The sequence below is a fragment of the Sinocyclocheilus anshuiensis genome, unplaced genomic scaffold (genome assembly GCF_001515605.1).
Source record: "Sinocyclocheilus anshuiensis isolate Anshui unplaced genomic scaffold, SAMN03320099.WGS_v1.1 scaffold86, whole genome shotgun sequence".
Classification (NCBI taxonomy): Eukaryota; Metazoa; Chordata; class Actinopteri; order Cypriniformes; family Cyprinidae; genus Sinocyclocheilus; species Sinocyclocheilus anshuiensis.
Genome location: NW_015547662.1, coordinates 188,904 through 216,741, shown reverse-complemented (window position 1 = coordinate 216,741; position 27,838 = coordinate 188,904). Strand labels below are relative to the sequence as shown.

Genomic DNA, 27,838 nt, shown 5'->3' with positions numbered 1-27,838 from the left:
ATAAACATGTTATTTCACATATAGGCTACATTCGTTTTACTGACTATAAAAATCCACTGTAAAATAGTTTTCAGACATAATTTTATCTTATAAATTTCCTGGTAGAATCAGAATTTTATCATTAACCTATATATATTTCCACATAAAAGAATTTGTGTTTGACATTGTTATAATTGTTACAATAGAAATTATGTATCAATGTATGCATTTAATTATATCAGAAGTCAAACAGCAGGTGGCGCTACATGTATGTGTTTTTTTTTTGTCAACATACAAGAAAAACACATAAAATGACCAAGAAGTCACATGTTCTTGGTTAAATAAACATTACTTACACTACCAGAAATTAAAAAAAAAAAATTTTTTTACATTAACAATGTAATCAATATTCTGTTTATTAATGCCATGAATCTCATCAAGTTCGTGTTTTTAAGCATTTACATTTATTCCAAAATAATAACTCAACGCAGTAACAATTTAAATAATATATTTTATTTGTGAACGTATGTTCAGCTACTATTTCAGACCATTTCAAGTCTTATTTTGACGTAACAAAGTGGTTATATCTAAGTATGTGAGTTGTTTACTTACTTTTTTAAGTGAGTCTTCCCATTAATGCCATATTGTTCATTCATTTCAGACTGATTCACGAAAGTGGAACATGCATGAACCAATTATTATTATTAAGTAGGCCTATTTATTGCATGAACCAATCACAGCCAAACATAACCAGTCAGATCCAGTCATATCGCGATGGAGGCATTGCCTTCTCTCTCTCACATGATTTTCCCCCATTCATCTCAATTACCCCCCACCAAACTCCCCGCACGCTTTAGGGGGTCTATTAAAACTCAATGGGCTCAGGGGAGGCGAGAGAGACGCGGACTCCTGCTGTAACTTTACCTGCTGGTGTCGCTGTTGCATAATGTGTTATATATGATATATATATATATATATATATATATATATATATGTTTTTGTTTTTACTTTTTAAATGGTTTATATTTACCCCACAAGAATGTGATAAGAATGTCCACTTTTCGTTTTGTAGCTTAACTATCTCTGACTTTTCGATTTCAATTTAAAAGTAGCCTACTTTATTGGTATGATACGATATCGCCAAAACGACAATAATGACAAGAAAAATAAATATACCATATAACAATAACAAATAACAATACAAATTATTAAAATAAGGTGCTACGAACTGAATAAAACTTAAGATTTTATATAAATATATAAGATCAAGGCAATAGCTGGTTTCTGAGGGTGTGCACTGTGCAGCTCTCTCGCTCTCTCTCTCTCGCTCTCTCTCTCTCTCGTTCGTTCGTTATCATTCGTACTACATCATGACTCTGACCTGGATCTACTGTCTGCAAACACATCCCCTCCATGTCCTCTCTGCTCGAGCATTGTAAGGGACTGAGTTGACTTGGACTAGGGGTCTTGTGTTAGCGGCCCATCAGTCAGTGTAGTTCAGTGTGTCGCTTTAAACCCGTATATATGTGTGTATGTAACGTTAATGATCAGGTGTGTTAGCACTTAGCCGCTAACGGCCACAGTCTGACGGACTCTTACCCACCACAGCCACCAAACTCTCAGCGTTTCTTAAGTTTGTGTAAACCAAACAAGCACAGAGTGTGGGTTTCATTTGGAAAATCAGCTTTTCAAGGTAAGAAATCTACTTTTATGTATTCCATACCACGAAGAAGCATTAGTAGGGACTATGCGGTTATATTAGCTTAGCTCTGTGTAACGAAGCTAATGGGGCACTTTACGCTGCTTTTTAGTTTCGATTTACAGTATAGAGTAACTCCAATATGTAGTCGCATGTTTTATGGTTTATCTGTATAATATAAGAATAGAAGTGTCTATATTCGTTGTGTTGTGAGCTCCTCTGTGCCGTATTTGCTGGCTGGCTAAGCTAAATGCTGGCAAAGAGTTGACAACTATAAGCATTTACGATTCCCTGTTCGTATCTCCCTATTTTGTATTAAGATCGAGCCTTTATGGAAGTAAAGTGTTTAAAATCAAACTAGCATATATGACTATCATAATTTAGCTTTGAAATGTATCGCTTGTTTGGTGTTGCAATAATGTCAGTGATGCTTCACTGTTCACAGGGTTTATGCCAGAGGAAAGCAGTTTTTTTCCCTTTAAAGAGCACAGGGATACTTAAAATGATGGTTTCCCTTTTAAGGAACCGAGATAACATTGGTGTGTGGTATTTCCTTCAGTGTTTATATTGTAACGCCCACTTATTTGGAGAGAGTACAGCAGGATCAGGGCTTTGTTGTAGTCACTGGTGTAAACAGTGATTTTTACACGCACTCTCATGGTAAATGTCAGGATTGTATTTGCTGGCATGTAGCAGTGAACAGTGTTACAGTGAAGTGCACGCCTCTGGTAAGATCTCATATAAAAGGCTTTACTTTTGTGTTGAAATCACGCCACAGACTTTTTTCATAGGGTTTGATCAATTCCCTTGGCAAGGCATGATGTTAGTCTATCTAGGGCTAGGCCACTGATCTTTAGCTACATTTAGACCAGGATTTTTTAAACTGGGGTTTAGGGACCCTCAAGGGGTCGCAGATAAGTGCTGAGGGTCTATAGAAATGTTTATAGAAAAATAATAAATAGATAAATTAAATATAGTACTGTGATGAATAGAAAAATAAAAAATAAGATTAAAACAATCAAATTTGATTAAAATGAATGGATAAACATTAGATTAAAAATAGATGAAAATAAATAAATGAGTAAATAATAGTCATAATGAGTAAATAATAAAAATTAGGTTAAAAGAAATGCGTAAATGAATAAATAAATACAGTTCTGTAATCAATAAAAAGTAAGATTAATATAATCAAGAATTAGATTACAATAAATGTATGAACAATCGATTAAAAATAGATTAGATTAAGTATATAATAAAAATGAGGTTAAAAGAAATTAGTAAATAAATAAATACAGTACTGTGATGAATAGAAAAAAATAAGATTAAATTAAAAATTCGATTAAAATAAATTAATAAACATTAGATAAAATAGATTGTGTAAATAATAAAAATGAGATTAAAATAAATGAGTAAATGCTAAATAAAAATTAGTTTAAAATAAATGAGTAAATAGATAAATAAATACAGTACTATGATGAATAGGGGGAAAAAAGTAACAAGGTAACTTAATAAAAACTAAATATTTTCCAAATAATGTTTTAGACACATTTTTAGCATAACATTTTCACAATATAAATTAAATGTCTTTGGATGGATGTCGCTCACACAAGGATGGTCAAATTAGTGGTATTTAAAAGATTGAAAACCCCTGATTTAGGCTGCTGAGAGTGGAGGGAAGTGCTGAAGTCAACAATAGTGGACTTTGATCCACCTAATCAGCAGTTGCTGATTTCAACCGATAAGGTCTGTGAAAGGTGCAGGACCTTGAATAGATTTCTTCTCTCCATTAGGAATTACATCTTCTACATGTCTGTTTCCATATCACAATATGATGATAAATATTCTTAAAGCAGTAAAAAGAAGGGTTATTGAGACAAATGAGCGTGCATGGACAGGTCAAAGGCTGGAGAGATTAATTCATATGAGGGTGGAGCATAAAAAAGCACATTTCTGTGCGATGGATTATGTCCTGTATGCAGACGTTGCAGGGTTTCAGATTGAATACCCAGGTGAGTTTCTGTTTGTGCTTTCATTGAATTGTGCTGTTTTTTTTCTGCAGTCCTCAGTGTTCCACTAAACTGACTTGGACTTTATCATAGGATGTTTAAATGTAAATAGGCATATCAGATTACAAATTATGTTGTCATGGAAGCAACTTGAATAATAAACTCATGAATAATAACTAAAATTGACTTTCTCACATGCTCTGAAAACATCAAAATTTGTAACAAGAAAGTAAATAGGGTAAACATTTGGATTTCATGTTGACTTAAAAATTATAATCGGATCAAACTGGTTTTCCTTGCTTTTCCAGATGCTCCGAGATCAATAAGTGAGGTGTGGTTCAGTGCTCGTTGGAACCGGAATTAATAAATGTAAAGCCTTTGCTCCCATGCAGTTTATATCGGCATGGACTCGGATAGTTTTACAGCTGTGCCATCCATGTTCTATTTCTTAATTATTGATTTAACTGTACTCCAAGGGATATCTAGTGACTTAAAAATCCTTTTTGTGTTATTCAGTTAATTTTTTTGTGGAGTTTTTTGGCATGTTTTTTCTTGGTTTACGTTTTGTCACAATAATGACTCACGAGAAGTTGGACTTTCCAGATAACTTTCTAGTGATAATTTAGGTGTGTTTTATTAAATCTGATTAAATACTTTACTTTTGATTTTTTTATAATTTCTTACTTTAAATTCTGTGCACTGCTGTGGTGGACTGTGGGAGGCTGACCATAAAACCTGCCATTTTAATTTTTAGTCTTTAAATAGCTGTGTTTGAATGCAGGACAATTTGTCTGCTTTGTGAACCAATTTTATACAAGGTCAGTCAACATTTGGTCTGTGTTTGGCTCAAATATTTGACCCCCACTGACTCATACACAGTTTCCCCTGTTTGCCATCTGCAGTTTTGTGTGACTGACTCATTATGTAAAAAAAACTAACCACCTTTAGTAAAACTGATAGGTAGGACCACACTGTCCATTACCGATTAATCGACTGATAGTTTTTAAAATTGATACTAAACGAAAACTAAAATAGTGCTTTACTATTAAAAAACGGTACTGAACCATACTTTGTAAATAAAAAAAAATATTAACATTAATTATATATTGATCATTAAAGTTAGTTCATTGTTCATTATCTAATGTTAACAGAAGCAACTTTAGAATTTAAAAATGTATTAGTAAATGTTGAAATAACACTAACAAGGAACAATACTACAGCTTTTATCAGCCTGTGTTAATGTTACAAATGGAGTCTTATTGTAAAGTGTTATCATTTCTTTTCAACAGTCATGCTTAAAGATGGCCATCTTCAAATATCTACACAAAGGCCATAGCATTGAAATGACATGAAGATTGTATGTATACTCTCACACTTTAGTTGCTTCTATTTTAGAACACTTGATTATCTAATCAAATTATGTTAGTCACACACCGGGCAAAAGCACAATTCAAGCGGCAGCCTAAAACTGTTTATTTAAACACCAAATGGGCAAAAGTTTACTTCAAGAATGAACAAAGTGGCATAGATGAGTTTGAAGTTCAGTGTTTAAAAAAACATGAAAGAGAAAGTGTGATCTATATTATAAACGTACAAACTTCATTACAGCCACAGAAAGACAAATGTTTCGCTATAGGGTGAATATGTACATTAACATCGATTTGGGACAAATATAATGTAATTTAATGAAAAGCTGTGAATGGCGCTCTGTGGCGCGGCAGGATGGTGTCAGTGATTTCCCCCTCTAGAGGCCGCTCTCGTACTGTCTAATGACAGCGGACCTTCTCAGCCACTCCAGCAACGGACGCAACCCGGAAAAACTATCGGCATGGATTTTTGCAGATAGTTCCGGCAATCGGCTATCGGTGCCAATTAATCGGCAAAACCAATCAATCGGTCGACCTCTAATTTGCTCACCCTTGTGCCATTATTGAGCTGTATGATTTACATGTGGAACAGGTGAAAGTAGATTTTGGGCGGAATGTTCATACTAGAGACCTGCACTCCCGCGGGACCCAACGCATCAGGGTGCGGCGCGGGACAACTCTTAATGGGCGAGTGCGGGTGCGGCCGGGAAGAAACTCATGTGTGTGCGGGATGCCGGAGAATAAAATGATTCGCGGAACTCCCGCAAAATAGAAATGATCTAAAAATAAAGTGTCTAAAATATATAAATTGTTATTTATCTGTTGCACAAAAGCAAAAAGAACAACTAATATTAAAATTAAAATGATTGACATACGCAAGCTAGGCATAGTTTCTATTTATAACACGTGTTTAAAGGGTTGCGCAATGTAGCCAATCACAGACTCAGCTGTTGATTTATGGAACGCAATGGCCAATCAGAGGTGATTACGTTAGAATCTACTCACCCCAGTGCTGAAATTGCATGCTCATGAATTCTCTAATTTTAACACACGAAGTGTAGACATTGTGAAAGATTCATTGTGCATATATTTATTGTGTTATAACAGAGCTTTATGAGATCGCGATTAACTGAGATGTCAGCTTTTAGTGATGATAAAGGAAGTGCTGCTCGCATTCTGCCATGCCAAACCATGCACGCAGCAGCCCATGCTTGCTTTTCTGTTAAAAATAACAGTGGTTTGTGAATGTTGATGCTTAGCCTAAATAACAAATATTTTATCGGGAGTGTTTATGGAGCTTAGGAGATGTTACAGAACCATTTCATGTAAATTTCTTCGAATGTCCTGAAAAAAATCTATATAGATTACTTTTATGCGGGCGGGAGCGGGACCAGATAAGATATTTTTCTGCGGGCGCGGGACAGAATCTTGCGGGACTGAAAAATCCGTCTCGCGTAAGGTATTGTTACAGAATAACAACTTGCAGTATGCGATATTAGTAATCTGCATATTTTACATTGTTTATTAAATGGACATTACATTATTAAATGGACATATACATTGATTTATGTAATGTAACAGCAAAATAATTGATTTAATGAAAATTTTCATTATGAACGTGATGTTGAAATAAAACAATTACAGTGTGTTCCTCACAAAAGCCTTTAGAAGACTTTGAATATAGTGCACAAGTCATACTTTTATAAAGTTTGAAAAGCCTTTGTCACTGTATGCTTGTATTTTATGCTTAAGAGCAGCATAAACATTCTTTAAAATATCTCGGCCAGTAGATTCTCACTGAGGAATAATTTGTTGCATCTGGAGGGCTGTTGGAGGCTGGATTTTGGCATCTGTTGCGTGTGTGTGTTTCTAAAGGTGGGACGTTGCATCGCTGAAGAGTCTGTTGAAGACACAAAAGCAGCATTGTGCCCTGGTCATGTGATGCCTGTTCGGAAAGCTCCGACCATGTGATCCTGCCTCACAGAACGCTGAGTCGAACTTACAAACGCTGCCTCACCCTTGAGATGTGAGCATGATAGAGAGACAGACTCTTTAGAGCCATTAAAGAAGGAAGACGTAGAGAAACAGGTGTGGACGACAAAAAGGGAAATGAAAGCAATAGTGTGCAACAACTCTACGGTGCAGACTACGTGCACTTCTCTCATTCGGTCCTTACTCACTCTTTCCCTGATGGTGCTGTGGGGAAGGGGAATCTTCTCTGGAGTCCGTTTTTTGAAATGTGGAGATTTTGCAAGGACAAGGAGTGGACCAGGAATGTCTTGGAATGTTTCCTAGGGAATTGGAATACGTCTTGGAATGGAAGGGAAACACAGAGGAATTCCACAGCTGCACCAGGAACAATAGGTTGGAAACAGATGAATTACTACTTGAACTTCCTTGATGCTATCTAATTACATAGCTCAGGTGAAATTGAAACTTCAAGTTATGGTACACTCATGATGCTATTCAGCCAGAAAGTTGTTGTGGGCTATGCAGAAATTTTATATGGTTTCTGTTTATTTATTGAGCTGAAAATACAAGATATGTTGTTCTTTAGCAGCAGTTATGGGGAAGGCTCTAATGGGGAAGCTGAAAGAAACTTGTCATTTGGTGATTTGCAGATAACATGATCCAGATGCATCTATGAGGATGTGTGTGTGTATGCGTGTGTCACGTTTAGTTGCCACACCCCTCTTCTTCCCTGCAAACCTTGTGACTGCGTTGCCGTGGCAATTGGGCAGGGAATTTATTAGAGCACTTTAACAGTCTTCAGTGTCTGTTCGTATGGCAATTTCTGTTTACTCTTTGCGATTAATGAAAGGAAAAGCAAACATCTGTGGTGCCATGAAGACATTTTATGTGGTGTAAGTTAAAAAAAAAAAAATTCAGAAAATTCTTTAATTTACTTAGATTTATGTTGGGCTGGGTGATAAAACGATAATTATCACAATATAATTTTCCTCGACAAAATGATAAGAAGAGTTCGATAAAAATGTTTGATATCATGGTTATGCACCAAAAGCGGAACGAAACAGCGCTGCTCATTTAAACCGCGCCAAGCAGAGCATTTATCCATTCGACTCAAAGTTTAAGTGGCAGCGCAGCACGAGCTCACTAGAGCAGATGCGTTTACTCGTTGATAAGTCTTGGTCACGCAACACTAGCTGTGAGATCCAGTGTGAAGCACTTGAATTCAGCGAAGAACACAAATGACTCACTGTTTTAAACTAGTTTATAGCCAGATGAAACAGTGCTGATAAACAGGAGAAACACTGTGTGCAACGATACAGTCAAAAGGCTTTTCAAACTATAAATCACCATCATTTACCATGGATTTATTGTAGTAACACTAACTGCACCATGGTATTGTTGTGGCAGAAATGTGGGACATTCATTTCAAATTTAATTATATTATTAATCTAGACATGTATTAAAGGAGTAATGGAATATAATTACAGTATTTTTGTGATTAAGCTATAGCGTTTGTGCATTTATACTAAATGTATTTAGACTACAGTTTTCCATACAAATACCTAGAAACCATATAGTTATATTTTTTACCATGGTATTGAGGTGCTATATGTGGTTTTAACTGTGGTTGTCATGATCTAATTATGCTACTATGGAAGACCAATAGTTAATGCTAGTAAACACAAACAGTGAGAATAATTAAATTTCACCATATAAAAATGAGGTTGTTAAAATTTTTACAGATGTTACTGTTTTTGATAATGAACATAAATTAATATTAATATAAATATTTCTGCCTGCACTGCAAAGTGTGCTGAGCTGAAGATACGCGTCATCAAAGTCAGCAACACAAACTATTTCATGATTTGAAACAATATTACTCATTAGAACATGCAGAAACTAAGAAACACATTTTTCTATTAATATATTTATTTTGTTAAGGAAAAATGACTATAAAAGTGTTCAAAATGTGAAATGTTTGTCAATGTTGTCATGAGTAGTTTAAACCCACAATTAACGGTCTAGTTTTCACAACTTTCACTTAAAAATCTGCCTTTAAACTGGAAAGAAATAAAGATTTGAAATTTATTGTGATAATTATCAATATCAACTGATATGAACAATTTTATTGTGATAATTTTTTTGGCCATATTGCCCAGCCCTAGCTTTATGTCATACCAAAACTGCATGAGTTTCTTCTGTGAACAGAAAATACAATTATATTTAATGTTTGATATCCAAAAATAACAAAAAAGCAACATAAGTAGCCCATGTGAGTGGTTACAACATACATGCCATTATTTGAGTGTATGTGAATGTGTAAATAACTAAAATTTTTGCTGTTATATGCGTTTCTGTAGTATAGTGCAAGTAGTTTGTTTACACTGAAAATTTCAACAGTCAGAAGTGCACTTCAAATAGCCCGATGATGTACTTATTTAACTGAAAAAATTAAGTGTTGTAAGTTGGACACTTTATGCACTTAACGGTCACAGTTTAATTACATAATGAGGGGAAAGGATTTCCCAGATTTTGATGCTGGATGATAAACTAGTCCAAATGTCATACACTAGACAGTACATTCTATGTAGTTTAAGTATAAAGTGTAGCTTAGGGTTGAGACGATGATGAAATTTTCCCACCGGTTAATCGTCGTGTAACAATACTGGTAATACTGGTATCACCCGGGGGGTGGGGTTTGTGTTCGTTGGAATTTTTCCTCGCTTTCCTTTGCTTTTAAATGAGCCCGGTCTCATGATGGAATGGACAACAACTAAACAGTACAACGACAAACTCGCTTATGTTAAACATAGAACTTTCATTAAAGGGGACATCGGATGCCCATTTTCCACAAGTTGGTATGATTCTTTAGGGTCTTCATGAAATGTCTGCAACATACTTTGGTTAAAATTCCTCAGTAGTGTAAAACAACACTCTTTTTACCTTGTCAAAAACAGCTGTTCACAGCGACCCTTTTTGGTGCATGACTCTTTAAATGCTAATGAGCTATGCTCACCCCTCCTCTCTCTTCCGAGGAAGAGGAAAGGCGATTAGCAAATAGGCTAATCATAAAAATATAAAATGTGGGACTTACTTCTGGAGGTGCAGCTGGAATACGAACAGTGGGTACTGATCCATCCTTGAGTTTTAACTTTTTAGCAAAACCTGCCTTGAATCGTTCCTCGTTCAGAAAGCAGTCTAGAGTAAAATGATTCGCGCAGATATAAACACATTTAGGTAGATCGGGGGGCGCACTCCCTTAAAAAACAAAAGTAATCCACTGCATCTTCAGCGGCTCAGATGTCGGGAGTAAATGACGACTGCTATGTTCATTCTTACATCCAACAACCAAACACCTTTAGGTGTCGAAACAATGGCGGACTGTTTACAGCTCACTCACTCACCCGTCAAACTCACTCAAACAGTCGTGGGAGGGGCCTGTGCAAAGTGACATCACTTTGCCAAGAATCTATGAATGGCTTGATCTGAGAAAGTGCTTATGATATGTGGGAAAAAAAAAATGCACTGGTTGGATTTTTATGATTATAGGGTCTTTGTGTACACACACTGCCAACACACATTTAAGTTCAAACACCATGTAAATTGAATTTTGCATCCGATGTCCCCTTTAACAAAATGAATAACATTTATTAGCAAAACGAATAAGAAAGTTGGAAGCACGGCATACACCTTGATGTAAAATAAAATAAATAAATTACACTGTTTAAATAAAGTAAAAACTATTCGACAACAGGAACATTTGATGATGATTTTTTTCATTGTTGACATTATTAATAATGTTGAATAATCGTTTCAGCCCTATTTGGGACACAACTTTGTAACATAGCACACAAGTCGTATGTGGTGATGAAATGAAATATAACGGATATTTTGGACAATTTAATTTTAAAATTAGTCTTTGATTGGAAGCATTTGCTTTTTTCTAACATTTTCTAAGTGATTACAATCTTTTTTTTCTGCAGTTGACATTATTTCAATAACATTTAAGCTCTTAAATACAATTTTTTTTTTTATGGCTTTTTATGGCCTTTACACAATACATTTTTTTCTTCTTTTGTATTGCAGTGAGATTTCACATGCATTCTGCTTTTTCTCCATGTTAATGTTTTAGTTATCTGATGTTCAATTAATGGTTTCTATTCACAGTTTCTCTTTCTGGTAACCTTTTTACGGTGATAATTCTCAGTAACTGGAATTGTAATTCATTTCTAGTCATATGGCATACTTTTATGGTGCTTTTTCTAGTTGGACAGCATTCATTCGCTTTCACTTTTAGTGCATGGAAAAGAATGACTAGAATGTTCTGCCAAACCTCAGTTTTTTGTTTTTCATGGATAAAATAAGTCATACAGGTTTGGAAAGACATGAGAGTTGAGTAAATAATGAGAGTTTCAGTTTTAGTTGAACCATCCCTTTCGTTTTCAGTGGTTTGAGCATGTGCATGTTACCAGTGTATTGCATCGCTCTGTCACTTTAGCTGTCTGGAGCGTCGTTGCAAAGTCACTCAATAATTCAGCTGCTAGACTGACCCAGTGATGCTTCTTGTTTCTCTTTTTACGAAGATGTATTGAGAAGGACTTTTAGTCTGCCACTGTTTTGCAGATGTAATAATTTTCATTTCAGCTTCACAAACCAAAGCATGTTGGTTGTTGCCATGGCTTCAATGTTTCACAGGCAGGCTTCCTGTTTTGATGTCCTGTTCCTTAGCAAGAGTGAGTTTCCTGTTGAACCAGGCTGAGAGAACGGGAGAGCAGGTCGTTTTGGCTCTGCAAACGAGGTTCATGAATGTTTGAGATGTTGTGCTAATGATCTTTTTTTTTTTCCCACTTCATGTCTTTTGTCTCTTGTCATGCTGTCTAACTGCAGTCCTGGAGTTTGCCACAGGGGGTCAGCAGAGTGTGGGGTATGAGTGATGACGTCTGTGGTGCTTGTAGACAGTGGAGGAGCAGTGGTGGAGTATGTTACTGCAGTGGATGACCATATACCGGTAAGATTTTTACAGCTTTTTTTTTAGCATATTGGTCCCTTTATATTATGTTGCTGCTAGTCTAACCATAAAATGGCTCATTTTTGACTACTGGCATGAATTTTGTTGACTTTGCAGTAGGGCTGGGCGATATAGCTAAAAAATATATCAACGATATATGTTTCATATCGTTCGGTATCGATAATTATTGACATTTTTATAACCTTTTTTAAAACAAGTCAAACACAAAATAAAATTTAAACTAATGTCTCCTTTCTTATGTTTTATATGCAGATTAAATAAGTCTTAAGGAAACTTTTGACTGGTTTCCCGAGGCCACAGGAGGGCGCAATGAGCAAAATAATGCAGCGCATTAATTGTCAATTCAAATAACTGTCTATAAAAACGTGCATAACGTCTAAATTAACATATATAAATCAAATATAATTTTGTAATCTGCATAAACAATTATAAACAAAACAGCATCATGTGTTTATGCATTGCTTAGCCTAATACAAAGAGCCAAATCACTGATCACACAGATTGCATTTAAAAACATATGAGAAGCAGTAAAATTAAATAAACCTTCACAAATTCGCGTCGCGTTTTCTAAACGTTAAAACTGTTTTAACTTTGCATGACTTTCTTTGCATCTCTTGCATGAGACGCGAGTGCAGCAGTCATATTTGTCTGTCTAAAAATGTGCTGAATATGCGTTCTGTGTGAATGGCTTGGTTTCGGTTTTAACCTAATCAAGATCTTCTACGCATTGAGCTACTATATTTCTCTAATATTTTGAATGAATAACTCAGCAGCGGCACGTCTCGTGGGCTAGACTAACAAAACATTAAAATGCAATGTCACTTACATCATCATCACTGCATCTCGCACACCACCGGTGACGCTCCCTGACGCACTCCTAACATTCGATTGCACCATTTTTGCATTCAAATGCAAATGTTTATTTTAAATTCGACTTTTTATTCACAATCTCCTCATCACAGGCAGGCACAGCACTCAATTCAGCATGTGTTCGTGTGAGCTGTCTGCATCACTCACGTGCCTATATCGTGCGCTATATCGAACATTTTTCATATCGTTATCGATGAAGGTGTACCGTCAATAAATATCGATACCGTTTTATCGCCCAGGCCTACTTTGTAGTTCATTCTGGCAGGAACTGACCGAAGATCAGCCAATCAGATTAGAGCTGGCCAGACTCAGAAAGTGTTTGTGTGCGTTATGCATCAGACAGTCAATGAGTCAATTTAATTCAGTATTGTGATGTATTTTAAAGAGAATAATGGATGAGAAAACAGAGGGTCTTGATTTTAAAGCATTTTATTTGCATCTCCTCATCATCTAAAAAGGAGCGCCAATCTAGTGTGGAAGCAAATTTTCAGATTTTGACTAAAGATTATGAAAATAAACTTTTTTTTTTTTGTAAATTAAATTTCACAGATGAATTGTTCTACAGTAGAATAGCTTTTATTTGTATATTTTCTGTTTTAATTTTAGATTGTTTTAGCAATTTTGTTATGAGCTTTTATAATATTTTTGTTTGTATTATATTTCTATTTAGTTATAGTTTTAGTAATTTTAGTACTTCAGCTTATTTCAGAAGTTTTTATGTCGTGTTTATATTTCATATTATTTCAACTTTATTTCAGTTACTGAAAATTATTTTTAGCTAAGAATAACAACACTGATGTGTTCTAACAGAGTAAATGAATTTTGATAGCATGTGTCTCATAAAAAAAGCACAGCAAAGTGGATCAAATGTGATGCCAATAGTAGAAAATACTAATTACTAACAATAATTACTAAATTACTAATAACTACAAAGTTTTAATCTTCCTAACTAGGAAAGTCTACACCACAGTTATAACAAAAACGACACAAGAATGATATAAATGACCCTTCGCAAAGACCTGCCTCCCTTAGTTACTGTTGCTATGTCCGACAAGCCATGGCGCTCTCATGCCACACATCATGTTCTCACGCGAAACGAAGAGGAAACTGACAACGCGCCAACAGACAAGACAGAGCAGGCTACTTTAGGTATGAAACAATCTCCGCTTTCAAATTTTTGAAAAGAAATTCAAACAATAAATACTGTTTTGTGGCTCTTTAATGTGTCGTGACAGATCACTGTAGCTCCTCAGTTCAAGCAGCACATGAACTGATGATCTCTTCCTCTTCACTAGTTATAGCACGAAATAAACATGAATGAACATCAGAAGGTATCTTGTTTCAACCACGGAAAGTGTTTTTTTCCACACCATTTTTCAAGTTCAAGTCCACCGACGTTAATAGAGTCTTCTGTCTGGTTTGTTTGTTGGACAAAATAGCAGATTCGGCGTTATGATTGGTCAGATCGCCTGTCAATCAAACTCCCTGTGAAGGATCGATTGGAATCACTTTCAGAAATATTTTTTTTCCATCTAGAGAACAATAAAAATATCGCCAGCGAATCTGCAGCATGTGCTTATAATAAACAGAATGTTATCGTTTATTCGTGTGGATGCTAATATAGTTATTGTTCGTGTTGTGAACGGCCCTAGAGTTTAGTAGAACTGTCCAAACTGTTGTTCATTATAGTGCAGTAAAACTTTACAGCAACCCCCTTTTTTTTTTTTTTAAAGAATGTTTAGAAGGTTTATTTTTAGTTTTTAGGTTTCTTCTTGTTCATGGAAACTCTGTTTTCCGTCTAGGAGGAGGGTGTGTATGAGTTTGAGGGAGAAATAGAGGGAGAGGTGGAGTACCCTGCGGTGATCGTGGAGCCGGTACCCAGTGCGCGGTTGGAGCAGGGCTTCGCTGCTCAGGTGCTGGTGTACGATGACGAGACCTACCTGATGCAGGGAGTGGCTGAGGAGCAGGAGGTGGAGACAGAAGTGCTGGAGACAGGTGAGAACACTGTTACTACATAACCACTGTTCTGTCTGGCTCATTTTCACTCAACCTATGAGAACACTTGGCGAGGACATTCGAAGGTACACACACTTTCATGCTTCAGCATCACTTCATGAACATATACACAATCTTTAATGTATGCTCACTAAATATAAATGCTCATAGTCACACTACCTCGTAGGGCTGCACAATCGGAATAAAACCAGAATTGCAATATGGCCTAATCAGTTATAAAATTGTAAAGGCTTCAATTTAATTAAAGGGGTCCTATTATGCTTTTTCACTTTTTTAATTTTAGTCAGTGTGTAGTGTGTATATTTGGGCATAAAAAAGATCTAGAAAGTTACAAATCTCAAAGTCCACTCCAAAGGGAGATATTTCGTTTTTTAAAAATCCCTTTTCAAGAACTACAACGAACGGCTCGTTTGGACTACAGCGTTTGTTTTCCGGGCTTTGTGATATCACAAAGCGGCTCATTGGAATATCATTACAAATAATTCCCGCCTACAGAAATTCTAATGGTTGGGGGGTGGGGAGGGGCGAGGTTGTGGTTAGAACGCTTGGTTGAGTGAGTGCATCAGACGAGACGACGAAGAAGAAGTGCTGCTGCAGAGTTAGTGCATCAGAGAAAACGAAGAAGAGCTGCTGTGCTGTAGCGTAAAATTTTCGGCATGTCTAGAACAATTCTTACAAGTACAACACGACGTAGCTGGGCAACGCGAACAGACGCCGAACGGCGCCGCCGGTGTGCCTACACTCAGAAAATAAAGTATTTAAATTTTAAAGATGTGGCATGACACGACGCTGCGCTTCTCGTCCCTTGCGTGACCGCCTGAAACGCTGTTTTTTTCACCTCCGTGCTCAAACGTCTTTGTTTGGGCTTCCGAAAGCGGATGATGTCAGGAAACGGTGGTTGCAATTTATTTTTTTACTCTGTTCCTGAGCATTATAACCCCAATTTGCTATTGTGTGCTGAGCATTTTACTGAGGACAGCTTCCACAACACGAGGGAGTACAGTGCCGGATTCGCCAAAAGTTTTTGTTGAAAGACGGAGCAAAGGGCGTGGCAGTACTGAAACACCGTCTAAGCTGTTCGCCAATCACAACGCACTGGGACAGCTAACCAATCACAACACATTTTGTTTTTCGGAAGGCGGACCTTCATCAAAGCCGGAACTAATCGAGCCGTTTGTGCCAGGCTGGGGAGAAAGGTATTTTAATAATGTAAATTATGTGAAAAATAATGCATTTTTCGAACCACCAAGCATGAGAGCATGTTCTAGTACACCCCCAAAACAAAATCAAGACTTTGTAAAAGCCCTTTAAATATATATGCGCTGCATGTTTCAGAGTGAAGCACACAGTTGTGTTAATTTACAGACAATTAGCTCATGATTCAGTGTTTTCAGTGTCCTGAAGCAGCTTGGCTCCCAGAAAAGTAAAGAAACTTGGAAAGTAAAGAAATTAGGACAGACATAAATAGTAGTAATGTAATTTTACTGTTGTTCTGTTGTGAAATAAAATGATTATTAAAAACTTTTTTTTGCAGTATTGCAATAGTAATATATTTCTTTATTGATTTATCTTTTGAGTGATACTAGAATAAAAAATATTTGTAATAATGTAATGTAATAATTGTTATTATTTTGAGTAGTAGTAATAGTACTAGTAGTATTGTGCAGTCATATTAAATGGGGGGGCAACTGTTTATTTTTCTTTTTTTGTCTTTAACTGATCACATGCCTGTCGTGTCAGCTTCTAGCTATTCAAAGCACATCAATATTGAATTCCCCATTAAAATGGCAGGAAAACAATTTGCACACACTTTACCACAGCTACCACTCTTAATGTGCTTTTGTTCACTAGAACAAAATGCTCTTTATTCCTGATTGCACATTAAAATATTTTGAATCTTGTGATTTCCAGTAGTTGATTTTGGCAGAGAGACTTTATTGAAGCCACTGTTTGAGAAACATGACTTGTATCCAGCATAATGCATTTGTAAACTTTAATCGCCCAACCAAAATACTTTATGGGTGGACGTTGATGGCTATTAAATGCTACAGAGAGAGTTGACTATAATAGCTGAACATTGCTTTCTTATGTCTCAGTTATGTTAGTGGTTATATACCCTGGTTATTTTGATGCTTGCAGACTATTTGTTATTATATGTTGTATATAGAACACCGTCCCTATGGGCTGGGATTTATGGGATATTTAGTGATGCATCATTTCAGAGGGTAACTACAGAAGCATGATTCTGCAACCATGTTGCCCAAAAATAGCTTTCTTGTTTTGGTTACAGTAACTATAAGTCAAACACAGGGCTACACTTCTATTTTTTTTTTACAACCAATTTCTGATCAAAATTGCCCTGTTATAGAATTATATTTTACTGATGTATGAGAGATTGTCACTTTAAAGAGGCAGTTCACCCAAAATAAAAAAATAATAAAAGTCATCATCATTTGGTCACCTCCATGTTGTTTAATTCATTCATGGATCACAAAAATTATGCAAGCAGAATGTTAAGAACTCAGAGCCTCAGTTACATTTTGCTTTCATTGTATGGAAAAAAGCAGTGAAAGTAAATGGTGACTGGGTTTTCCTAACATCTCATTTTGTGCTCTATTGTAGAAAGTAATACCGGTTTGTAGCACCTTGAGGGTGATGTATATAACGGTGTTTTGTATAGATTTGGTGCCAAGGCCTTGTCGTGTGATGGGTCTCTACCGCCCTCTTTTGGACATTCTTTTGAAGTGTTGCACAGAATATGGTCAATACAACTTAGTGTCAATACTTAGAAGTCACTTGTAATGTCAATATTTAGAAGATACTTATACTAAGTACTTAAAAGTGTCACGTGACAGCATAATACCCCGCCCCTTTATTATTCGTCCAGATACATTGAGATAACCGTTTAAAAATGCTTAAAGGGGTCATATGATGCTGCTAAAAAGAACATTATCGGCGGCAACAACAATACTACAGCGAGAATAAAAGTTACGCCTTCTTTCTTTGCGTGAACATTTGGGCGGTGTTATGCGAATCTTCCCACATAGTGACGTAGACATGTGGGGGCGTAGGCGTGGTTGACTCTTAACTTTTATAAAGAATATCTCTTTGGATTTGAGAGTTTAGTCTTTGCAACTTTACAGATCTTCTTTATGCACCAAGAGCTTATAACACTCCAAAGAGAAAGGAAAAATTGAAATCGCATCATATGACCCCTTTAAAAGACAATATGAAGATGTTTAAGAACATTTTATAAAGAATGTCCAACTAGATAAGAATAAAATACAAAACAATATCATTGTCTATTCAGAACAGTTATTTTCAATTATTTATATACTTTTATATCACAGTTGAAAGTGCTTTAAAAACATTAAGAAGATGTTTAAGAATATTTAATTAAAAATGTCCCTCTAGATAAAATACAAAATACGACGCAAAGAAACTTGTCTATTCAGAAACGTTGTTTTCACTGATTTGACTTTGTGGAGAATTTTATATACATTGTCTTTTAAAATACGTATGTGTGTTGTTTTAGTTATTATACACTCTGAAAATATATATATTTAAAAAGTTTTTTTGGAAAATGCCGTTGACGTAAATCGAACGTAAAGCAGAGCGCGCGTAGAATTTCCTGTGTTTGGCGCGGAAGGATCTGTGCGCGCTGTTGCGTTTGTGGAGATTTCCTGTGGAGGCGGAGTGATATGCGAGTCATGCGTCTGTAAACGCTTTCAATGCGAGTCAATGTGATTCTGCACCTCTGGACGAAACATGGCGACGTCGCTGCATGAGGGACCCGCTAACCAGCTCGATCTACTTATCCGAGCAGGTAAAAAGACCAAAGTGCGTGTTCAGCCTCGCCAGCGTGGGTTTGCTTGGGGCGCAGCAGAGCAGTGCGCGCCGCAGCGCTGAGATCCGCTAAGTTGTGCTGTAAAGTAATGGAGGGCATTTCAGGAAGTGATCACCTTGGATGGCAACCTGCATGGCGTTGCTTCATTTTCTTATCTGTTTTCTTGGAGTGCTGAAAAGTAGCGTGAAGGTGTGTTTGTTGTGTTGCGCGTGAGCAGCGTGCACAGTGTTGAGTTTGCATGGCGCTGAGGGTGTTTTAAATGTGGAGTGTGTTAGAATAACGGGTTTCTCTGGAGGTGGTGCGCTGCTCTGAAACCAGGAAGTGGGAGAGATGTTGTCTTTCCTACGTCTTTGCCACGCTGTCTGGAGTCGGAAGGGCACTGGGTTTTAGTATTAACTCTTAAATAGAGCTTACTAAAATGTGAATTTGAGTGGATTGTTTTCTTAATAAAATAGCGTCTGAGAGCTTTACGTTTGACGATTGGTTTATTTTGATGCCTCGTCGTCAAAGGAAATGTGGCATATGGAGGAAAAAATACACGCGGAGCCACTACATTACAACTTCAGTATTCATTTATTTATGGCGTCAAGATGTGTGTCAAAAATATTGCGTCTGAGTAATAAAATACATGTTTGCTTCATGTCGCAGATGTCCCGTTATCTAAACGTGGTCGCTCTGCTTTCTGCACATTTTAGCGCTAAATGTTAAGCTCCGTGAGCAACATTTAACGCTTAATTATTTCTTTAACTCCACTTTGTCTTTAATGACCTTAAATGTGTCGCTGTTAAAGTGTCGAGTGCATATTTGACTCTTTTCCTTTAAATGTTTATATTTTAGAGGTAATTTGATGGCGGAAGCATTGTTATTCCACTGGGCTGTCTACATTTTGAGTGACCGCACTTGTCGTCCAATAGTATTGGCGTCGCGTTCGAAATCCAACACCTGGCCAATCATCTTGCTTGTTTCTTGGGGCGTTGCTCAGAGAAGCGGCCAATCAGATTCGGGGCGGGGATTGAGTGGCAGGAAGCTCGTAGAGCGTCTTCAGAAAGAACTGGAGGGAAAGCTCTGACGACTGTAAACACGGAAGTGAGAAGGGACAGCACTACTTTCTTGTGGACCGCTATTTTAGTGACAGAAAAATAGTACCACAATATTCAGTCTCATGTGTCATTTGTTTACGATTTGCTGAATTGTTGCTAATAGTAATTTATGTATTATTATATGAACAACAACAATGATGTGATTGGCTATTTAGCAGCTTTTCTAGTATTTTATGAACATTTAAGTACGAGTTGTATTTTGATTTTTTTTTTTTTTTAAAGAGTGTTACTTTTACCTTTTCGAGGTTTTTTTACATTTATTTTTATTTTTTGAATAATAAACAAAAAATGGCTAACAATGATCACCCTCTTGTTCTTCCAAAAATGATGGCGTAGAGCAACATGAGGGTGAGTAAATATTATATTGTTAATTTTTTGCGTGAGCTATCCTGTTAAAAATATATCTACAAAGACCAAAACATACTTACAAACAATAGGTGCAACTTTAATTATTGTTTTTCTAATTTATAGTAATTGTCTGAAAGAAGTCTTATATTAACTTTGCAGTGTAGTCATGTAAACCATAAGAATTTTGTTAATAAATACACTTTGACTTGTGTCCTGTCTCCAAGGGCAGATCTTTCAGAATACAGGAAGTAAATGCATGCTGGGTCACCCATTCTAGAGGACACTGTGTGTATGTTTATGACTGGGACTGCCTAAAGATAGCCCCCGTGTGCAGCAACAGACACACATAGCCAAACATGGGCAGGCTCAGGTTGTAATGGGAGTTCAGTGGCGGCTTGGATAGACTGGCACAGGTGCTAGTGGCTCTGGTTGTTAACGTCAAAGGGAGCAGGGCTGAAGGTGCCGTCCTATATATGCATGAACTGCTTGTCTGAGATCAGCCAGTCTGCACCTGTTTCTAAATAAGAGCATTCAAGGAAGTGACTTGTTAGCAGATGCTTTTATCCAAACTGTATTCGAGCACACTAATTGGGCTTTGAGAAGACTGGTTGCAGGTATGACACCCCTGGATCTATTTAGGTCCAAAGGCAGAATCTTAAGTAGTCTACAGTTTGTAGGTTGCACTTTTGTATTAATAGGTCCTTATGGGATTTACATTAGATGTCCTCTCACACTCATTTGTGTTAGTTATATTTAGTGATTCAAAACACTCATTCTCAGAGTGCTCAACTTGCTTTGTCTGTCACTCATCTCAAGTCTTTGAAAATAAATGACTTCCTTTCGCGTTGCCACTGCATATTGCTGTCAGTTTTAACTCCTCTTTAACTGTCAGGTAGTGTTTTTAAAGCTCTTAAGTACCATATTTAAGTGTCACTCACACACTTGATTTAGTCTGCATGCTAAGTGGATGTCATCAAAGAAACTTATTCAACAATAAAGACTTTTCAAGAGGCAACAAAAATATTAGTTTCAAATATATTTGATAAATAAAAAATCAGTTTGTAATGTATTTTCTGTGAACTTGTTTTTGATTTATAGCAATTGCTAGACCAGTTTTCTCTTGTCACTCATACCCAAACATGACACTTATTTGGTGGAAATTGTTTTGGATATTATATTGAGTAACCCTGAATGCACGTTTTCCATCCAATAGCACCCTCTATTGGCAGCTCAGTGTACAAATATTCTATTTGTTAATTACTCTACTGTTCAAAATTTTAGCTTCATTAAGATTTAAAAAAAAAAGCAATACATTTTTATTTAGCAAGGGTGCATTGCATTGGATTAATCAAAAATTACATGAAATAAATTTCTAATGTTACAAAATGTTTCAGAATTTCTGAAAATTCAGCTTTTCCTTGACAGAAATAGATGACATTTTAAAATATATTAAAATGGACAGTTATTTTACATTGTTGTACAATTTCACAATATTACAGTTTTTCTGTATTTTTGACCAAAAAATAACTTCTTTGAGCAAAAAAGACTTCTTTCAAAAACACATTTTTAAGTGCCCCTATTATGGGTAATGAAAGGTTAATATTTTGGTTTTGGGAGTCCCCAACAACAGGTTGACATGCATGCAAGGTCAAAAAACACTTTCATTGTCTTATAATATGCATTTATTTTTACCTTACTTGCTCAACGATTCCCAAACGATTCACTCAACGATAAATTTTTCCAAACCCCTCCTTTGCGTGACGCTAATCTGCGGTGATTGGTCCGGTTGGTCTCAGTTTAATTTCATCATGCCTGATAAAGCAGCGTTTGTGAGCACAGTGCTGGTTTTTGTACAGCGATACCGGGGAAACCGCTATTTTTACCGATCCAAAAGCAGCACCTAGTGGCAAAGAATGAATTTGCATTTTCATTCAGACCAACGTGAAAAGGCCAACAAGTGGGCGGGCAATATGCTAATTTTTCATGTTGACGTCAACATGAAACGGCTTGGGATTCGTTTTAAAAACGACTCGTTTCAATGATTCAGAGTCGACTCTTTCTTTTGAGAGACAATAACTTTATACATGGTGCACTTTCAGATTTAAAACTTTGCAGGATGTTTTCATTCACTTAGAGCTGTGTTACACACTGCATGAAAGGTCATTTTCAAAAACCGACCCCAAACTTTTGAATGGTAGTGTATATATCAACATATCGGACACATTAAATGATTAAATATGAGAATTAAAATTAGATAAAGCTGTTTATCACAAATATAGAGGTTACCACAAAAAAAAACAATCACAAAAGCATTTTTTTGTGTGTGTTCCGTCTGTTGCAGTGGAAGCATCAGTTCATGGCTCTGTGCATTGCTCAGATAAAACCATTGAGGCTGCTGAAGCTCTTCTACACATGGACTCTCCCTCCAGCTTGCGTGGAGACTGGAGCCCAGGTGAGCTCTGCTTTCTCTTTCTCTATCAATCGCTCCATCGCTTTCTCTTCCTCCATCAACTTTAGCTTTCACATCACAAAATAAGACTAGATAGCCACACAGTGAGGAGTACATCATTTCTAAAATGTATTTATTTTTTTCTGTTGTAGAGGTGTTTGTGCCTCCATGTGTCAACACTTCGGAGTTCCTGCATGCTGCCATGCGACCTGACGTTCTGACAGAGACCGTGGTGGAGGTCAGCACAGAGGACTCAGAGCCTATGGAGGTGGTTACGGTTCTTGAGGAGCCTGAGATGCTGGAGACGGAACCCACTAAGAGAAGAAAATGTGCGAACACAAGAACATTATTGTGAAAAGCGCTGTTTGGATAATTTTTTTTTGTCAAGTTTACATGGATTCTCTTTGGCTTTTTTCAATATTAACTTAACATTTATTTAATTGACTTTATCTTTATCTTAACTGTTCTTTATATGTTTCATCCTTTCAGCTGGGCGAAAACCCAAACCCCATCACATTTCAAACGGATCTCCAGATCTGGGCATCAAGAAGAAGTCCAGAGAAGGGAAAGGTATGTCCTATAAATTCAGTGCTATATGTTTATTGGGTGAAGAAAAATCTGGGTCATATTTGATTCCAGAATCAAAAGAAAAATGAAATTTGTGTAAAATGAAGTGATGCTTTAATGTGATGTCATTCTCATTACAGTATTAATATTACTTTTGTGCATCATATTCATCATGATGATATTAATTGTTGAATTAATTTTGGGAGATTTGACATTGCTTTAGAAAGCAATAAATGTACAATTTATAATTGTTATTAAGTATGATTACACTACCATTCATTTGGGGTCAGTAAGTTTTTTTTTTTGAGGAATTTATTACTTTATCTAGCAAGGATGCATTAAATGTTATACTTTCATTATTAAATAAATGCTGTTCATCATAAATATCTTAAAAGTACAACCGTTAGGATAATTAACACATTTCTGTGACACTGAGGACTGGATGAATGGTCGCTGAAAATTCAGCTGTCATAACAGGAATGAGAATATTTTAAAATGTATTAAAATAGAAAACAGTTATTTTACATTGTAGTATTCCTGTTTTTACTGTGTTTTTTAAAAATAAAGCCGTGATGAGCATAAGAGACTTCTTTAAAAGAAAAAAATCATAACCAACCTTGTTGAGGTATTTGTATATAATAGGGATGCACAATCGGCCGATAATGGCTTTAAATGTAAATATCGGCATCAGTCCGATATGAAAAATTATGCCGATATGTCTTGCCGATAAGAGGAATACATTAACTCACATGTGCTCAGGTGTGCTAGTGATAGTGACCCCTTGATCACGTCAGCAGTGTGGCTCATTCTTGAAGCAAAGTTTTGCCTGAATGATGATTATATTCACTGTTTTGGATCGCTGCATTTAAACTGAGAATGCATGTACAGATTGATACCTTTGGTGTGTGATAGTCAACAGTAATAGCACATGCAGCGGCAACATCCCCCGGTCCTAATGCCCGCTCAGTAAGGAGTTTTAATTCCGTAGGGGGCGCTGTTGGCCTACTTCTAATAAAATGAAAGCAAAATACACAAATAACATTTAGACTGTTTCTGATTAAATAAAGTAGTAATTGATGCCATAAAATCATGAGTGTATTTTGATTTAAAGTGCAGAAGCTATAGCTTACATGAAAAAAAACAAACAAACATGTCACTTAAATAATTTTATATATAATGATTTATTCATTGTGTCAATAGGTTATATTTTTTAAACAAATTATGAGCTCTAAAAAAAATTTCCGAATTTTTAAAACTCTTGCTTTAGAACATTTACAAATGTTAAATCTTAACACAAAATGTTAAGGTTACCACTGCATCTTTCTGAAAAAAAAATAAAAATTTAAATGCAGCGATTGAATATAATTTATAGTTATTTTCAAATCTTCAATGTACTGTCATTACAAAAGAACTTCATTGTTGTTTATTTAATTCTAACAAATAAGTTCTTGTTAAAAACTAACCAAAATTAAAAAAAAATTTGCTTATATTTTCTGCACAGGAGAGACTTGATGTTTCCAAACAAAAGGAAATATATCGGTATCAGCATTGACTATCGGCCAAAATGAGTTTAAAAATATCGGGATATCGGCAAAAGTCTAATATTGTGCATCCCTAGTATATAATGATGGTGACGTTCTTGATGGGATTTGTAAGATCCACCCCAATATTATATATTTATTTGTGAATGGAACTTAGTTCAGTTATCAGTTGTGTTTTGCCATGTCAGTGGGCTGTTAATTAGCAAATACTACTTAAATTATGCTTAACTCGTGAGATATTTGTGTTTTCTTAAAGGAAGTACATACCTGTGGGAGTTTCTGTTGGACCTGCTGCAGGATAAGAACACCTGTCCCAGATACATTAAGTGGACACAGAGGGAGAAGGGCATCTTCAAACTGGTGGACTCCAAAGCTGTGTCAAAGCTCTGGGGCAAACACAAGAACAAACCAGACATGAACTATGAAACCATGGGCAGAGCACTCAGGTGAGGAGCTTGTGTGTGCAAACACCATAAGATATTTAAGATGACTTTTTCCAACACGTTTTGCATGGCTTGAATGCCATATTGACCAGTTGCAATTGGCATCCATAACTAGATCTCTCTGTTCTAATGTTGTCTTTGTCTTTGTTTGACTCTCAGGTATTACTATCAGAGAGGTATCTTGGCTAAAGTAGAGGGTCAGAGGTTGGTGTATCAGTTTAAGGAAATGCCTAAAGACATTGTCATCATCGACGACGATAAGTGCGACCCAGGCGATGACCTAATCAGAGAGAAGACCTATGAGCGCATTCCTCCCTCATCTGACACTCTATTGGTAACTGACCTCTCCAAAACCCCTGCCATCTTGAGAGGGGGAGGAAGGACTGTGGTCCATCCGGGGTCCCCAAAAGCTAAAGCTGCACTCAATGCAACTCCTTTTCAGCGCATTGTAACGGTCTCTGCGTCAACAGATCCATCACAGCCGTCCCATGCCACCTTTATCCCCAATGCCAATGCACCGAGGTAACCAGACTTAAATTTGTGTTAAAAAAAAAATAGTGGATTTTTCAGCATTGTTTTAAAACATAATCTTGTCTCTAGGACTGTGCGGGTTGCTATGCAAGTTCCGGTCGTCATGACAAACTCCTTGGGACAGAAGATCTCCACGGTGGCCGTGCAGTCAGCAAACCCTTCGCTCCTAACCACAGCACCTACCAACATCGGCTCAGCAACTGGTGCGAACGCACCCAAAGTCCTAATCCAGACCATGCCAACGATGGTTCCCGCCACAGCCGAGAACGGTGACAAGATCACAGTCCAGCTCGCCAAGATAATCACCATCCCCGCAACCCAGCTCACGCAGTGCCAGCTACAGACCAAACTGGGCACCCCAACAGGCATCAATCTGATGGCCGCCCCCCTCACCGTCCGAGCCCTTACGCCCGTGTCTGTGGCGCCAGGGACGCAGGTGGTCAGATTGGCAGTTCCGGCCCAACAGAGTCCAGCTCAGGCAAAGACGCAGGTCCCTGTTTCAATCCAGACGCAAACTCAAGTCCCAATCTCCATCCATACGACATCTACCCCGGCGTCAGTTCCAGTTCAGATCCAGATTCACCAGAGTCAGCTTTCTCCAAAAGCAAAAAGCGTAGCTCAGACCTCAGAGTCGAAATCCGACAGCACTTCGGCAGAACAGCCGAAGCAGGACAATCCCACACAGGACGCAGCAGCAGTGGTGGTAGAGGAAGGTTCAAAACCACAATCCGAAGCAGAGAGCTGAAGAGCGTTTTGTCAGTCATGAACAATAATAAATGAACTTCTATTACCCAGATACTCTTCAATCACATTCTGGAGTACACACTGGAGATTGGTTGACTTGTACAGTTTCGGAGTTCAAGTGTGGTTTCATTTTTATATATATATATATATATATAAATATAAATAAATAAAAAATCAGGCAAAGACCACAGTTCTCACATCATGTAGATTAAATCTGGATGTCCGTCATTTCAATTATGAGTTGTTAAAGGGACCAATGTAAAGAACACTACACGTCTCCTTTTATTTTTTATTTTTAATCTTACTTTGATGCTAATAACAGCTAAGCAGAACACTAAGGAGTGAGTAGTTGAAGTAGTCAAATTCAACTTTTTATAACTTGTATAAAGTTTTTTTTTTTTCTTTAACAAGGCAAAACCAGCAAGATTCTTTTGATGATCACTGTGAGTGCACGCTTCTGCCCGTGTTTCACAGGAACGTGTTGATTCTCCCCCTTCTACTAAGGGAAGAAATGGACATTGTATATATGAATTATACAGTTTACTGAATTTATAAACAATGCAGCCTTAGAACATTTTTATTTTTCATTTTTTGTCATTTTTCTTTTAAGTCAAGCTTATTAAGCTTTTGTGTTAAGCTCTTGTTTTGAAGGTTTTTTTGTTTTTTTTTTCCCTCACATTGTACCAAGCACAGTATTATTGGCAAACAAACTGCCAAGCATTTTGTGCATTGTCGTCTCAATCACCCGCAAGAAAAACAAAAAAATGGCTGTACCATTTAGGTGTTATCAAATCCAGATCCAAATCCCGGAATGATGCCAGTTTGTCAACACAATGAGAAAAAAAGGTGAATTGGCAGCATGCATCCTCCCTGCGAATACATTTCTTGCGCATTTTTTTTGCTTTTGCTTTTATTAGTCCTTAAAGAGGGAGAACAAGATGTTTGTGTTAAGAATAATCTAGTTTGTATATTCAACATTTGAAGTATATTCTATTTTGTTGTACTCTTGTTCCAAAGTGTACTCGAGTAGATTTTACTCAAATACAAAAAATATTCCTGAATTTGTGTGGTGGTGTTATTGATATGCCTGTCAGCTGCAGAGCTCTTTGTTGCATCTTGGGTCGCCATTTCATCTCTGACAAATGACAGGTTTGACAGATTTGAGCTTTAGGTGCGTTGAAAACATACGGCTAGACTGTATGCAACTGCCAGACCGGATGTGAGGTATTTGAATTAAAAATTGATTAAAATACAAAGTGGGAATTACCCATTTTTTTCCACTAAACGTTTAATATTTATTCATAACTACCATAAAAAGGGCAGTTACGAAT

At 36.7% G+C, this 27,838-nt stretch overlaps 1 protein-coding gene across 5 annotated transcripts; it reads left to right on the top strand.

Annotated features, from left to right (window-relative positions):
- The first annotated feature begins 1,482 nt into the window (after positions 1-1,482).
- LOC107702304 (ETS-related transcription factor Elf-2-like) lies at positions 1,483-27,341 on the top strand. 5 transcript variants are annotated; one of them, XM_016504559.1, is made up of 9 exons: positions 1,483-1,672; positions 11,910-12,030; positions 14,724-14,916; positions 22,574-22,684; positions 22,834-23,010; positions 23,171-23,251; positions 25,046-25,235; positions 25,392-25,754; positions 25,833-27,341. In XM_016504559.1, exons 2-9 carry the CDS (start codon positions 11,956-11,958, stop codon positions 26,506-26,508), a joined length of 1,866 nt encoding a protein of 621 aa, XP_016360045.1. In that variant the 5' UTR covers positions 1,483-1,672; positions 11,910-11,955; the 3' UTR covers positions 26,509-27,341. The 5 variants fall into 5 exon arrangements, with proteins under 5 accessions (XP_016360045.1, XP_016360048.1, XP_016360046.1 ...); XM_016504562.1 differs by lacking the exon at positions 1,483-1,672 and adding an exon at positions 7,219-7,415; XM_016504560.1 differs by lacking the exon at positions 1,483-1,672 and adding an exon at positions 11,675-11,797.
- The last annotated feature ends 497 nt before the right edge of the window (positions 27,342-27,838 follow it).